General features: G+C 38.9%; 1 protein-coding gene across 6 annotated transcripts in view; it reads right to left on the bottom strand.

The window, feature by feature from the left end:
• Positions 1–1582: 1582 nt before the first annotated feature.
• mapk8ip1b (mitogen-activated protein kinase 8 interacting protein 1b) overlaps positions 1583–17093 on the bottom strand; it is a 139745-nt gene continuing 124234 nt past the window's right edge. For 5 of the 6 annotated variants that reach the window (XM_048607379.1, XM_048607381.1, XM_048607383.1 and 2 more), the window contains exons 7-12: positions 13019–13191; positions 12089–12201; positions 9058–9177; positions 6902–6972; positions 4861–4959; positions 1583–3047 (exon numbers count right to left, since the gene is read on the bottom strand). In XM_048607379.1, coding sequence (XP_048463336.1) covers positions 2975–3047; positions 4861–4959; positions 6902–6972; positions 9058–9177; positions 12089–12201; positions 13019–13191 — 649 coding nt within the window. In that variant the 3' untranslated portion in view covers positions 1583–2974. The remainder of the gene's footprint in view (positions 3048–4860; positions 4960–6901; positions 6973–9057; positions 9178–12088; positions 12202–13018; positions 13192–17093) is intronic. The other variant, XM_048607380.1, reaches the window with a different exon arrangement.

The following is a 17093-nucleotide window of genomic DNA, read 5'->3' as shown; positions in this document are numbered from 1 at the left end:
CACCTTGTGTGCAAACGTTTGGCACTCTCTGCCACAAGTGGTAACTCATGTTCGATGAAGCATAAATTTGCATTCAGAAATGCATGAATTTGTTATTCAAATTTATGAGACAAACAAATTAGGACACATCAGCCACAACAATTTCACACTGCATGGTGCAACAGAATAGTAGGACTAATTGACACACTCCAGTCAGTGATCTCAGTGCTAGAACACTCCAGTGCAGCACCGAAAACTTTGCCAAACAATTAAATTCTGACTGACCCCGGCTTTTAGATTAGATGAAAGGGAAACTACAAACATTTACTAACAGTACCAAAGATCTGGACTATGCCATACATGGACAGCCATGTTTAAGACATAGGTCATTGTAACCTGCAAACATTGAAACTGTTCCAGGGCCCAGATTGCCTACAAGGAATTTCACAGGAAATTTGTTGGTTCTACGGTTATGAATCTTCCAAGATTGCCTCTCTAGGAATTACAAAATCAATCTCTGGGAAACTGTTACTTGCAAAACTCACAAGAAAAATCAAAGGGGAGACATGAAAGAAAAATTGTTCCTTTTTTCCATTATCTTTGATCACTTTCGTTATAAAAGTGTTGGCGGGGGAGGGGTGGAGACTCACTAGCACATCAGGATTAATTAATTTGAGTAACAGTATTTCTAATGTTTGTGGGAGGGTGGTGTTCCCTCAAGTTGTATCTAAAAAGACAGAAAGGGGGCAAAAGGATTAGAGGGAGGAGGGCATATGATGAAAGCTCCTGGGGTATAGTCAACCTAGAGTTAGCACACTTCAATTTTCTATATAAAAATCATAGCTATCAGCTATAGTAATTACACAAAGACCAAACAACCTAGACTCAAACAGGTTTAAAAGTCTAGAGTTCAAAAGTTATTGTGCAATCCCAGGATTAGCAACCGGGAGGGGATGTCTCGATTGTGGCAAAATGACTGTTGCAAAACACATCTCACTGTACGTGAACACAAATTGGCAAAAATAGACAAAAAAAAAGGGGGACAAATGTGCAGGGGGATTTCACCTTCATCAATCCATAGCTTTAATGGAAAAAGGCTGGAATTGAGGAATTTTAATCTCTAAATAATAATGCCAGGTCATAAATACAGAAGTTGTCCTTTTCAGCTAGTACAGAGCAACTGTAGACAGATAAAACCAGGAAATAATGAATTGTGATAATGGTCTATTATATATATCCATGGTGAATTTGGGCACTATTTTTAAAAAGGGATAGATACATTTTAGTTTCAGTTGTGTGAAGGTCACTTCAAAAAAAAAAGGAAAGGTCAGAAAGTTATTTCAGAAAGTGAACCAAATACATCATTTCCAAACACATGATATAGCAACTGACTAACATGATATAGCAACTGACTAACATGATATAGCAACTGACTAACATGATATATGTGATATTAACAGATACAGAGTTTACATTGCTGAGTTTATGATAAACAGAAAAACAAATGATTGCAGACTACTGGCAAAAACTGAAAGAACTGGGAATGCTGTAAATCACAAACAAAAACAGAATTTGCTGGAAAAACTCAGCAGGTCTAGCAGCATCTGTGAAGAGAAATCAGAGTTAAACATTTTAGGCACAGTGACCATTCCTCAGTTTAGTTTGAGTCCAGTTCAGAAGAGTCAGATTTCAGTTTCATGCTAGCATAAAAGAGTCAGATTCTCAGTTCAGGAGAGCAGTTCACCCTAGCAGAAAGGCAAATTAGTTTGTAAAGTCTCTAAGCCATGAAGTTTTGTGTAGACATTTTCAAGCTATCAGACATGAAAAAAAGATTTAAGCCATTACAATTAAGAGAAGATTCAGGCCATAATAACTGGAAAGAAGTGTTAAAACTGTTTCAGCAGTCCAAAAAGAAAAACTGGAAAAAGTTAGTTAAGTAAAGACTTAAAATAGAAGTGATATTTCTCTGGGATTGAATATCTGAAAAGGATATTGCTGGGGCAAAAAAGTTTGAATCATGTTGTTTTATGTTAAAATGATTTAAAATTAATTTACATACACAAATATCAATATAGCTTTGTTTACTTTTCTTTTGTGCAATAAACTTGAGTTTGCATGTTAAAAGAACATTGACAGCCTTGTGTGGATATAGTCAATGACTAAATACCACAGTAACAAACTCTAAAAATACAGATTAAGATCAACTAAATTAGCTTTCATTCTGGGATCTACTTGCCCATCAGCTTGGATTGTAACAGAATGCCATGTTATGAAAATAATTTAAAACTTGAGTCACAATTGAAACAATGCCTTTGACTATATTGTAATATGGTACCACACACTTGTGAACTTGCAAAGGACTGTGCAGCAATTGATAATTGATTAGCCTGATGTCACCCATGATGCTATGTGACCTTCAGCAACACTTGGTCTTCTTAATGAAGGTGGTAACTGTGCAGATCTTTTTTCTGAAAAAAGGAATGATTGTTGTGCAAAGAAACAAAGTGGAGAAGAAGGTGCTGTCATCAACCCTTTAAATAAACCATGTTGTACACTCCATGAACAAAGTTTAAGAACTTTACACACAACACTATTAATGAATACAGTGTAACATCATTGTTACAATGAATCTTGTAACTCCCTAGTGGTTTGGTGTCATTCTGTCCTGCTATTTTGCCAGGTTTAAATACTGGCCCACCACACCGAGTACGTACCAAATGCACACAAGGGTGTTAAGAAGCAAGCAGTAGAGCTGTTTTGCCATGATATGATGGAACATAAGATAGGACCGGGTTTGCAGAGAAGAGGGATAAGAGGCACAAACTGATGGAGAATGCTGTCAACCCATGTAGCATGGCTAAAAGTAACAATAAGTAAAATGTTTCAAATGAGATATCATATAGTTCTGTATCATGATATAGGACCTCTGGCTCAGTATGTTCATGCATCATGGTGAGTTTGAGAAGTTCAGAGCAGCACCACGGGTCAGAGGCTTCTACTCCAGATAGATGTCTTCTGTTGGACAGGTGTATTCAATGTATTCTTTGTAGAATAGCTGGAAGGCCTTCCTGTACAAGTGGGGAAACAGAAATATTTAACATTGAATGCCAAGCTCATGTCTCCTTCATTGCCCAACTCTATCATTTTTATCATTTGGTTAGAGAGATCTTCATTCAAATCCTACTACAGATGAGTCAATTTTGGCATGAAGGAAAATAGTTTCTAGAACAGTTATAAACCACTTGGGCTGAAAAGAATTGGGTAAAGTTGTAATAACGGACTCCACATGGAAGCTTTGCACCCTGGCTGATGACCAGTGATCCATTCTTACAAACCCCATTCTGCAAACCCCCAGCATCAAATGCATTCAATTTATTCAAACTCAGGAGAAGAGGAAGAGGAACTCTAAATTGTGGCCTAGTCATAATGACTACCATCCCCAACGCACTTTTGAGAAAGTACAAATTGTCATCTTCTGCAGTGGTATCCCAATGATTATTTACGTTGGGAACGCTGCACATGGATCGATGTTTAAAACTAAGATCAACAGATGTTTTTGGGGAGATAAAGGCAACATGGGATGTGGAGCAAAGGTGGGTAAAGAGGTCAGCCAATTTCAAATCGAGGAGCGAATTACAGACAGGTTTGAAGCACTAAAAATGGTCTATTGTCACTTCCATGTTCCAGCTAACACAAAATGACAAGAATGAAATAAAGCACAAGCTCACTGGATATATAATCTGTGTAAATTTACTGCCAAAGCTCACTTAAAACTGGCTTTACTTTTAATACAAAGATAGCAAGAACTGCTGATGCTGGAGTCAGAGATAACAGTGTGGGGGTGGAGGAACACAGCAGGCCAGGCATCAGAGGAGCAGGAAAGCTGACGTTTCGGGTCCGGACCCTTCTTCAGAAATGGGAGGGGGAAAGGGAGCTCAGAAATAAATAGACAGAGAGAGGAGTGGTGGAGCTGGGGAGGTTAGGTGGAATATTGATAGGTGAGTGCAGGTCGGGAGTGGTGGGGATTGGTCAGTGAGGTGGGAGGGGACAGATAGGCGTGGGAGAAGATGGACAGGTTGTGTCAGGTCAAGGAAGTGGGGATGAGGGGGAGGGTTGGACATGGGATGAGGCCGGAGGTGGGGAGATTTTAAAACTGGTGAAATCCACGTTTAGGCCATTGGGCTGTAGGCTCCCAAGGCGGATGAGGTGTTCTTCTTCCAGTTTCCAGGTGGCTGCCTGGCCTGCTGTGCTTCTCCAGCTCCACACTATGTTATAGTTACTTGCATTAAAAGTAAGAGATAAGTGTAAGGAAAACAAATGTCAGGCAGGAAGGATAACCACAAGTTTTGTGAAGGTAGGATCATAAAACCGGAATGTAGAAAGAGTCCATTTAACCCATCATTTCTTTGCCATACCTTTATCGGTAATGTGTAAATTCCCCTTTAAAAAGGCTAATATGGTACAATGTCCATCACTATTATTGTAGACCATTCCATGTTCCAACTCCCTTCTGTGTAAGAAGATTTCTCCCAGCTTATCAGTTTGTAAAGACTTTGATTTATCACCTGCACTGATCTATTTATCTTCTTAACCTCTCTTGGTCTCTGACCGTACTGGGGAAGGTCACTTTGGATGTTGGTACTCCAATCTCTCTAGTGGGACTATGAACCTAAAACTGAGTCATAGATGAGGGTCTACCTATACAGCCAGAAGTGACACTGGCAAAAGGGAAAATGGGCCTAAGACAAGATGACACTCATGCAGTGTCCATTGTCTGAGCAACACTTCCTTTGAACACACTGACCCATGGGAGCATGCAGTGAATTTCTCCTTCTTTTCCCCCACAAAAAAAACGGAAGTTTGAAAGAGATAAACACATACCCCACTGATTCTGCTATTGGTTTGGTTGAGTCCTCAGAGACAAAAACATGGGAAGCAAATCGATGGTCTGAAGGATGTTTGGTAATAAATCCAAAATATCTGGAAAGAGAAAAAACGCAGTAGGAATACAACAGATTTTTCTTAGAACTATATAGTGGACCAGGAAGCTATTTCGCCTATTGTGCCTCATTAGTACCACTCCCTTGCACTTTCCTCAAAGCATCATTTATCCTTTGAGTATTTATCCTATTCTCTTTGGAAACTTACTATTGAACTTACTTACATCTCTTTCAAATAAAGCAGCCCAGATCAACACAAATCCCTGTCTAAAAAATACTCCTCTCCTTCTGGAATAAAACAAAAATCCGCAGATGCTGGAGATCTGAAACAAAAACAAATTGTTGGAGAAGCTCAGCAGGTCTGGCAGCATCTGTGGGGAGAAAGTAGAGTTAATGTTTCAAACCAGTGACTCAATCAGAACAAAATGAACCCTTTATTACCTTGAACACCTTCAATAAGTCCTAAACTTCTGTTCACAGGAGAACAATCCCAGTTTCATTTGTCTCTCCAGAGTAACTTTGGAATCATGGAATACAATCTCTAGAATAGTACATCTCAGGAAGAAACCAAGCATTTGAGTCTGCACCAGTTTTGTTTTGGAAGAACAATCTGGTTAATCCCACTCTTCTCCACTCCCTACAATTACTCCCTTTCAAGGTGTGCACCCAATCCCCTTTTGAAGATTGCTTCCAAAACAAAAAAAAACTTTTCACCTCATATTTCAGTTCCAAAGACACCAATTCCTCCAGCTCTGAAGAAATGTCACCGGACCCGAAACATTAACTGATTTCTATCCATAGATACAGCCAGATTTGCTGAGATTTTCCAGCAATTTGTTTTTGTTTCAGGTTCCAGCATCCATAGTTCTCTCAGTTTTTTGGTCAATTCCTCCATTTTCTCCTTCTTCACATTCCCCATTGCTGGAACCAATCCAACAAATTTCCTTCACAACCCCTTCAAAACCTAAGCAGCCGTGCCCCTTTCTATATGAAAGGACAGAGATGCTTTACAGTTGCAGATTTGTTAAAAACTCTACTTTTAGGTCCTTTTTCATCTTTGTACTTCAGACTATTCCAGATGCTGCCCTGTATGCTTCCAACCTTCCAAATTCTTCAGCTATACAAGACTCTGCTATTTGTTTCTTAATCTGCTTGCTAGGTCACCGAGGACAGGGAATAGAATGGGAATGAGAATATTGGTGTGGGACTGGTGCCACATCGGCCACATAGATTAGGGACACCAGATTCCTGTTCCTAGTGAGCATTGTTACCGATATCATTACTTCCATATTTTTAAAACGGAATTTAAATGATCAAAGTGCCACAGTGCAAGGTGAACCAATGTTGTGCTGGATTATTAATTCTGATCTGTTGAGTGGCTATTTCAGTCACATAACCACTTCACTCAATGAAGTAGACAACAGGTGGGGACTGAGTGGATTTGTCTGTGATACAGTCCATGGTTGAATATCCAGGTGAAAGATTTAGCCCATGGTGCTGCAATAACTTGCATTTATATTGTGCTTTTAAATAGCATGATGGCTCAGTGGTTAGCACTGCTGCTTCACAGTGCCAGGGACCTGTGTTCGATTCCAGCCTCAGGCGACTGGCTGTGTGGATTTCCTCTGGTTTCCTCCCATAATCCAAAGTTGTGCAGGTTCGGTGGATTGACCATGCTAAATTGCCCATGGCGTCCAAGGATGTTGATTATCCACGGGAAATGCAGGGTTACGGGAATCGAGCCAAATGTTCTTCAGAGGGTAGGCGTGGACGTATGGGCCGAATGGTCTGTTTCCACACTGTGGGGAATTTATGATGTATGAGAATAAACATCTGAAGCGGAGAAGATAATAGGGCTGGGTTGACAAAAATTTCCAGCAAACGGGAATGTCCTTTCCTGCCTTGGTGCCGGGTATTCATTGTGGTTACCTTGTTCTCATCAACATCAACAGTTGCCGTTTGAAGAATACAATAGGACTTACTTGGTGTTCTTTGGATGATACCCGCAGAAAGAAACGTTCTTCAGCTGAAAAAAGTGACTGCATTTACTGGCCTGTCATAAAACAAAAGACAGGAGCAGAATTCATTTTAAAAAGCAGGATTTTATGCTTCATATTTGTGCAGATGCAAGTTTACATTTTTTGCACGGGCTTTTTAAAATCAAACGATAGCCAACCCTTTCATGGCATTGCTCAGAATAAGTCTCACAATATACTCAGGGTCACTTCAGGTCAAATAGCATGTACTATCTTGCTGCTAAGGTGGAAGAGTGTTTAATTGAGTCAATCCTTCAAAGCACAACAGGAAGTTGCTCAGAATGGGATTACAACAAGGGATGTTCATAAATTAGTGGGTGATAGTAAGTTTCCAACACGAAATTAGAAGAAACCAGCATGATATTTATTACTGCACTTTGAAACGTGACATCTGAAGTCTGCAGATATTTCTTGAGAGAGTTTATTTCATCCCAGTTTAGATGTGACATATTGCAATGGCCACTGATCTACACTGTTTAATTTAATAAAAGGATGCTACATAATTTATTGTTGTGATATTTTCAGACTCAAATTCCATGATGGTGTATAAATTCCTGCACCGTGTGTTTGATAAGCAAAAAGAGTAACAAAGAGCATGATTCCACTTGTATATTTATCATAGTGTTAGTTATTAAAGGAATGTTGGTTAAAAAACTAAGGGAGTTAATGTAAAATGAATGACATGGAAAATTTGAAATAAAATTAATAAAACAATTAGTTTTGTTTCAGTGGAGAGATTTCTGAATTAAGGGAATGAATGTGCAATATATCGGTTACAGAATTGTAGAACAGCAAAGCAGAGAAGGTAGGTTCTTGGACTCCAGTTTATGCCAGATTTTTCAAAAGTGTACTTTAGTAAGTAATTCCCTCACTTGTTCCCCTCATCCCTGAAAATTTTCTCCCAGATATTAACCCAATTCCCCCTTAAAGGTTGTTATTGAATCAGTATCACACTATCAGCAATTTACTCCAAACTGTAATAGCTTGCTGTCTGACAAGGATTTCCTTCAGGTTGCCTCTGGCTCTTTTGCTAATTATTTTAAACATGCACATTCCGATTTGAGCCCTCAGCCCAGTTTTTCTTTATTTACTCTATTGAAACTCATGATTTTAAAGACCTTTATCAAATCTCTTAACTTTTTTACTTTAGAGGAGAATGACCTTTGTTTCACCAGTCTCTTTACGTAACTAATTCCCAGAAAAATTCCTCTGAATCACACCTGTAATCTCTCCATGTTAATTTTTTTTTTTAAACCGTTAGCTTTCCACTCAAGTACACAACTTTTTCCCCACTATATGTTCCTAAGTCGACATTTATGATGGAAGTTGTCCAGGAAAGTTGTGCTAAAATTACACCCTACCATCAGTGAATGTACTGCAGTGATGGGAGCATGAGAGTAAATGATGACTTCTACAAAATATTCCAATATGAACATGGAATAGGAAATACAATATCAGGATAGAATGTAGGACTGCAAGACAAGCACTGATTAATGTTGCACACTTTTCTGGTAACATCCCTTATCAGGGAACAATGATCTGACAAAACATATGCAGCTCCATGGGAGGTGTATTACTTCAAGTTGTATGGCATAATTATTTCTGTCTAATCGATATTACATGGCTTTACACGAGGGGGAGCTCACAGGATCATAGGTTGGTTAAAGTAGAGAAGAAAGTCAATTTCTTTAGTGCCTGACCTCTGCAAGAGTAAATCAGCTCACTCATCCTGCCTCTGTAGCCTTGCAAAATAGATCTCTCTTCAGATATTTAGCCAATTAACTTTTGAAAGTCATTGTTGAACCTGCCATCACCAAAATCTCGGGCAACACATTCTAGATTCTAAACCATTCACTTTGTGAAAGGTTTTCCTCAAATTTGCTGCTGGAGGGCCTAACTGAGCCTGAGCATGAGCATGAAAATGTAATGCAATTTCTCCACTGGAAGAATGTAGAATTGCGTCAAGGCCATTTCAGTTATAAATATAGAAATAGGATTCTCTAAAAGGGAAAATGTTCCATGCAAGAATTTTGTGCTATGAACCACCATCATTCCATTCAACAGTTAATTTACGCAAGTGTTACAGGCAAGATATAAATGACCTTTTCATAGACTCCACGTCCATCGAGTTGTACAGCTATTTTAATTCCTTGCATACTGATCTCCAGGACACAGCTAGAGGGAGGGTTGAACTGCACAGTCAATCTTCTTGTTGTTGCAATCTATTAAGAAGGAAGTTGTTGTTTAGACTTCAAGTACAGAAGTTGAAATGCCATTTTTAAAAGAGCAATTTAACCCTGTATCAGTTCACTTTTTTCCTCCCTTTGATACACACAAATCCCAACCAATATCTAGCAACAAATGTCACAAAAACATACAATCCAGTCATATCCTTCAGCAGTTTGTGCAAGTGTGCTGTGCATAAAGTGGCTACAAATTGTTTCCAACAGTGACAAAGTGCTTTGTATGATGGAACGTGTTTACTTATATTTTAGGACTTGGATTTCAAAATAGAGGCAGGTGGATGTGGGTTAGTTCTCTGAAGTTAATATTTTTCAATTGGTCAGAAATTCATTTGGAACAGTGACTCAAGAGCAAAAGTTCCAAAAAGAACATGTTACTGCAGTTAGTTTTAATAGATTGAATGTTTACACTGCTAAGGTTCCAACAGACCAGAAAAGCGTTAGTTTTATCTTTTTAATTCCGTTCAGAAGAGTTAAGACTCGATTCAGGTTGGAACAGTTTCTCAGACCAGACAAATCAAACTTTTAGTTCAGGGGAACCAGTCACCAGAGTTGAAATTTTACTCTGCGGAACTTCTAGGCCAGGGGAAACCGGATAGAAATCTTCAAGATGCTAGAACTGAAAAACAATTAGGCACCAAGACTTGTGAAATGTTCATGCAAGCAGACTTGGAAAAGAATCATAAAATTATCTTAATAGTTGAAGGAAAAGAAACTGGGAAGAGTCAGTTAAGTAAAAACAAAGATTTAAGAGTAAAGCTTTTCTGAAATAGACTATTTGTAAAACAAAATGTTGGAAAACAGATTAAAACCTCTTTTTGCTATTTGGAGTTAACATCTTTCTAACTCTCCTATATATGTATACAACTTGGTTTATTTATTTCTTGTGTTTAAAACTTATGTTGTGTTGTTAAAACACATGTGCAATCTCATGTGACTATGTTCGAGTAAATAATCATGAACCAAGTGCAAAAATTGAACAGGTCATCTCTCAAGCTAGGTTTCATTTTGGGAGATGACTTGCCCAGTATTCCCATTAGCCAGGATCAGAACAACTTTGGGAAGCTTCGAGATCATGAAAGACAACGTAAATGCAAGATCAATTTTCCTTTCTGTCAGCATTTTTTAAATTCACTCACAGGATATGGGCATCGCTGGCTAGACCAGCATTTATTGGCCATCCTTAATTGTCCACAGGACCATTAAGAGTAAACCACATTGCTGTGGATCTGTAGTCACATATAGGCCAGACCAGGTAAGGATGACGGATTTCCTTCTCTGAAGGACATTAGAGTGAAACAGATGGGTTTTTTCAACAATCGAAATGGTTTCATGGTCATCATTGGACCCTTAATTCCAGATTTTTTACTGAATTCAAATTCTACCATCTGCCATGGTGGGATTTGAACCAGGGTTTCTGCAACATCAGCTGATCATTCTGGATTAACAGTATAGCAAAAATACCACGAGACTATTACCTCCCTTCAATTAAGCATATTTGATCATGTTCTTGCTGAGGACTAACTATCATCTTCCCAATAAGATCCTTTAAAGGTAGATATACCCTGTGATGTGTTGTCCTCAAAACACCCTTTCAGCCATCTCACTGCCGATGATGGTTGAGATAATCCACATCCCTCAACTCCTTGAGGGATCAACGATCTCTCTCAGCCTCAAATATATTCTTGGGGCAACCACAACCTTCTGGGTCAAGAATTTCCAAGATTTATGACAATTTGAGTGAGAAAATGCATCTTTATCTTACTCGTAAATGATTGATCACTTATCTGGAGATGGGGTGCATGTTCTAGAATTGTCGAACAGGAAAACAAGTTGTTTGTCTGTCCTTCAGAAACGTACATATTTCAATGAGATCATGTCATTTTTCTAAATTCAAGACAGCATACACCTAATGAACTCAGTTCTCCTATGATGAGAAGCTCTCTCAACCCAGGAACCAATCTAGTTAACCGTGTTGTACCACCTCCAATGCAAGTACATGTGTCATTAAATGATCAAAACTATACTGAGTACTCCAGGTGTTGTCTCATTGAAGTCCTGCACAAATTGCAGCAAGACTTCCCTAATCATAGTCCAACCCCATTACAATAAAGACCAACATGCCACTTACCTTCCCTATTACTTGTGTACCTGCATGGTCATTTTGTGTTCTTTGCACAAATGCATTCAAGTCATTCTGAACTTCAACATTTACAAGTTTCATCTCAATAAAAACTCTGCTTTTCTATTCTTACTACCAAAACAAATAAGCTCACGTTACCCAATCTTTACACCCATCTGCAACCTTCTTGTCCACTATCTTAACTTGTCAATATCTCTTAGCAGCAGCCTGTGTCCTCCACACAGCTTCCATTCTCATCCAGCTTTGCATCATCTGCAACCTTGCGCTACTGTGCCACTTCATGTGTCATTTATAGACATTGCAGATAGCCGAACTTCAGGCACTGATCCTTGATGCAATTCACGATTCACAGCCTAACTTGAAAATATTGTTTTTATCCTACTCTTTGCTTCATGTTTGTTAGCTAATACACTAACCATGCTTCAATTATACTCAACTCCATAAGCATCTATCTTGTGCACTAACTTTATGTTATTAATTGCCTTTCTTAAAAAAAAAACAGGGTCCGGGATGTGGAAATGCACAGAAATTACGTCAGCTGCTTTCCCTTTATCCACAAAAGATTCTAATAAACTTATCCAATTTGCTTAAAAGCCGAGATTTTCATTCATCATTTAAATCTCAATTCAAGAGTTTATTTCCCACCACCCCATACGAGGTATATTTCTACTGTTTCAAGTCCAGGATAAAAACAGTTCCATTTTGATTTTCAGAAGACAGTATTTTCTCAGTTAATTTTCATGTTACCTTCTGCATGGCTGCACACAGTACATCATTCCCTTTATGGTATGGCACTTGGACTGAACCCAGGAATTTCAGATGGAATTTATCTACCCAGTCATTCTTTTCTGCTACTGCTGCTGAAACATACACAGGAAGGAAAAAAAAATTGCATATTTGTAACATCTATTTGTTTAAGGAATGTTTAAAAACAAGCTCTAAATTTTTGACTTTCTGACTGGAAACATTTAATTACAATAGGGTTGAAATGATTTCTGGTGTTGCACTGATAGCATGCACTTAACCTTGGAATAAACATTACTTCCTGCTACCTCAAAATGGACGGCAAGCCTAGTTTGTATTAAAGTAACACGATGTTTGATTTGACATGGAAGTGTTAGAAAAATAAGTGGTCTAATTTTAGCACTTATGGTTTTACAGAAAATACAAGTTATTGTTTTCATTGTGGGAGCAAGATCAAATTGATCCCTTTTCTGGGCCAGAGGAAATGATTATCATGGTGTCAAAATGTTGCTTATGGTCTTCATTACCTCCCTCACTTTTGAAAAGCAAGTTTAACATACAAATCCACTTTCCAAATATTGGGAAGGCCAAGGGCGAGTTGCTATTTACTTTACATGAAGGACAAATCGATCACCAACTTTACTTCTCAGCATTACCTTATCCCCCAACTGGCTGAGCAATTTGCATATTGCGCAGGTGTCAGTTTTCTTTTCAGTAATATCCTGGCTGAATCTAATCAAAAATTTGATTGGTCAACAATGTGAACGGAAAGAAAAGAAGTCCATCCATCTTATGTTTTGAGCTAACTTCTCCCCTTTCTCTAGAGAGGTTGCCTGACAGAGTAATTCAGTTTTCTGCATTCCATCGTGTTGCTTGCATTATTTATTGGTATGAGTGCCTGGTTTTACTATACAATTTATGCAAGTGGAATACCGGCAAATTGTCCTCGTTCCACGTTGACTTCGAGTGCATAGTATGCTGGGAAGATTCCTCTTTCACCCGTTCGCATATTGTAGGCATGGTACCAGTAATCATCAGCCTGCACGTCTACTAGAAGAGGGTCATCCACCTCTAACTCCAGCTCATCATCATGTCGGGGCACGAATCTACGCAGGGTGACAAGGAAGACCACCTTAAAAAGAAAAGCCTTTCCAAGCACTAAAACTTCATTGAAATTAAACTAAGGTGGAAGTCTAATTGCAGTGAATTTACAGATTATTCATAAATCACAAATATGACTGAGTCAAATTCAATTGCTTTTAATCAAGTAGCAATTATTTAAAAGAAAGAAAGTGACTGAATTTAGTATGGCCTTTCATGACCACTACACATCCAAAGCTCTAAAGCCAATAAAGTATTTTTGAAGTGTAGTCACTATGATGATGTTGGAAACAAATCAGCTTGTTTTTATTTGGGAGCACCTATGAACAGCGATGTGACAATAATCAGAGAATCTGTTCTTCTGGCATTGATTAAGGGATGCATGTTAAATAGACAGTTGGGATAATTCTCCTGCTCTTATTCAAAATAGTGCCATTCGATCGGTTCACCCAGGGCAGACATGACCTCACTTTTACTGTTTCATCCTAAAGATGGCACCAACAGTGTAACACATTCCAGAGCAGAACTGTGGGAAATTGCATCCAGTCTATTTATATTGTGGCCGAATGGCTTATTAAGAGTCCAGAGTCATACAGCACAGAAACAGACCCTTTAGTCCAATTAGTCCATGCCTACTACGTTCCCAAACTAAACTAGTCCCAATTGCCTTCATTTGGCCTATACCCCTCTCCACCTTTCCTATTCATAGATACTTATCCAAATGTCTTTTAAACATTGTAATTGGTCAAAATGTCATTTCTGTTGAATGAAACCATTCTGACTGTTCCCGACTATGTGGAGTTTTTCCCAAAACTGTACAGGTATAATCTGTAATAATTATTAATCCACACTGTACATCAAGCTAACTGGTTTAAAGCATCCACTTTGTCTTGAATTGAGGGGTTATGTTTGCTATTTCTCCAATCAAAGAAACTTTGGTAATGAAGCACCAAGGCATCTACTAGCTCATCAGCTACATCTTTAAGACCAGAGGATAAAGACCACCTGGTCCCAGAGACATGCAAGCCCACAGCTCTGTCAGTTTGCTTTTTACCACTTCCCTTGAGATTATAATTTCACTAACCTCTTCTCTTCCTTCTACCTGCTGATTTACAGCTATTAGTGAAAGTTTTTGTATCCTTTATAGTGCGCACAGAAGCAAAATTTGTGTTTGTTTAATCCACCATGTCTTAATTATCGACCATTAATTCCCTAATCTCATGTGCAAAAGGATCAAAACACACTTTGCCTACGGAAGCTAGTTTCTTAGCTTCGTCTCATACGCTGATTTTTCTCCTGATGAGCCTTTTGGTAATTCTGTGCTGGACTTCATGTTCTGACCAATCATCAGACTTGCCATTCATCTTTGGCAATGATATGCTTTTTCCTTAAGTTTGGTGCTTACCCCAACTTCTTTAAGTGTAGATGGTGGGTCCTCCCTTTAGGATTTTTCTTTATAGTAGCAATGTAATTATTCTGAATATTCTGAAATATCACCTTAAATGTGTGCCACTGTGTCTCTATTAATCCATCACCTATCAGTTTACTTTAGCCAGCTCAGCTTTCATGTCCATTTATTTGCCCTTTTTTAGATCTAAGACTAAGATTTTCATCCTAATCTACTCTCTTTCAAACTAAATGTAAAATTCAATCATATTGTGGCCACTGAATCCTTGGGGAGGGAGCATTACTCTGAAGTCATTCACTAATACTGCCCCATTACACAATAACATGACATAACAAATTGCACTCTGGTTAGTTCCAGAGAAGCAGATTGCAAAACTTGAATTAAATTAATCTGGAATTAAATGACAAACAAGAATGCATAGTTGATTGCTGTAAAAGTCCATCTTCCTCGCTAATACCCTTCACAGAAGGGTACCTGGTGTGGTCTATCAAAACCATTCTTTCTAACTCCAAACCCCACAGCAATGTGGTTGACTCTGAAATGGTCAGGTTGTACCAAAGCACTACCCTAAAGAAAAGGAGTGATACTGGACAGAGCATCCAGCATCAACATGGACATCAAAAAAAAGACAGGAGGACACAGCCACTTCAACACTGTAAAGTCTTCCTTCCTAATATCTAGAAGATTGCACCAAAATTCAGAGAGCTGTCTCACAAACTAGTCAAGCAACAGCTTGGCATAATCATATTCATTGAATCATTCTATAGTGTCCCAGAGACTACCATCATCATTGCTGGGTACATCCTGACCCATCAGCAGGCTAGACATGGCAGCGCATTGGCAAATAGTTAGAAGGCAGTTGCTCTGGGCATCCTTAATGCTGATGCCAGACCCTGCAAAGTTTCATGCCAAAGAAACATCCATTGATTATTGTTTACAGTCTCGTCCCTCCCCACACCCTAACTTAGCTAATGAATCCATCCTCCCTCAAGCTGAGGGCCAATTGCAGGGAAGAGGGTGATAGGCTGGAGAATTAGCTCTGGGTGTGGGACTTCAATGCCAACCACTAAAAATGGCTTGATAGAGCCACTATTGACTGTGCTGGCCAAGTCAGAGGACGTAGCTAGTAGACTAGGTCTGCACTAGGTGATGAAGGAAACAAGAAGAAACATCTACTTGTACTTAGCCTCTCTTTCTACTTGTCATAGATGGATCTATCTAAGACAGTTAAAAAGATAGGAGTGACAATGGCACAGTCCCTGTCAAGACAAATTCCCACCTTCACTTTGAGCATACTGTCCATTATGTCATGTTGCAATACCACCATGATAATTGAAAGAGTTTAAGTAGATCTAGCAACTCAAAAACTGAGGTATTGTGGGCAATCAATCAATCAGTAGCAGAATTGGACTAAAGCATAATCTGTAACCTCATGGCCTAACATATCCCCCAACTCTACAATTACCATCTTAAAATGAAGCCAGGGACCAACCCTGGTTCAATGAACAGCGTAGAATAGCAGGTCATGAAAAGCACCAGGTATATGTAAAAGAATTTAACTATCTCCCCTTGACACTCAATAGCATTACTGTTACAAAATTACCCACTATCAATATTCTGAGAATTATGATTGGCCACAAACAGTTCTGGACCAGTCATGTAAATATTCGAGCTATGGGAGCAAGTCAGAGGCTAGGAATTCTGCAGCAAGTAACTCTCCTGTTGTCTCCCAAATGCCAGTCAACTGTCTGCAAGGCAGAAGTCAGGAGTGTAATTGAATATTCTGCACTTGTCTGTATGGTTGCACTCCATAAAATTCAAGAAGCTCAACACTATCTAGGATTAGAAGAGTGCTTGCTTGGCAGCCTACTCTGCACCTTCAATATTCACTCCCTCCCCCATGTGAAACACAGGGCAGAGATGTGCACCATCCAGAAGATAGGCTCTTTCAACAACACATTTTCCATCTGTGACTTCTACCACCTAACAAGACAAGGGCAGCAGATGCATGGGAGCCCCACCACCTGCAAGTACCCGTTCAAGTCACACACCATCCTTTACTTTAAAAGAGTCTTTAATCACTTCTCCCCTGTCAAAATAAATGGAACGGTTTTCCAAATAGCACTGTGTAAATTAAAGCACAGGGATTGCATTGGTTGAAGGATGCAGCTCACCACCACTTTCTCAGTGTCAGTCAGGGATGCACAATGAAATGTTGGCCTACCTTGCAATGCCCACATCCCATTAATGAATATCACATAATGAAGCACTTTGGGATACCTGAGGTCATGAAAGGTCCAAATTAATCCAAGTATTTTTGACTGAGCTTTTTCTTATTTTATTTTATCCTCAATTCTTTATTCACGCTGCAGGTTTAATTATTGAGTAATGTGTTTTTGCATGAACTCTCCTGAACCTTTTTAATTATTCCCTACAGATGTTCTGTTTCAACATTCTTTTGTCATTATTTTCTTTTGCTCCATCCTCAACCCCATCCCC

This window comes from Rhincodon typus, chromosome 17 (assembly GCF_021869965.1).
Source record: "Rhincodon typus isolate 14 chromosome 17, sRhiTyp1.1, whole genome shotgun sequence".
Lineage (NCBI taxonomy): Eukaryota > Metazoa > Chordata > Chondrichthyes > Orectolobiformes > Rhincodontidae > Rhincodon > Rhincodon typus.
This window is presented reverse-complemented; position numbering and strand designations above follow the sequence as displayed.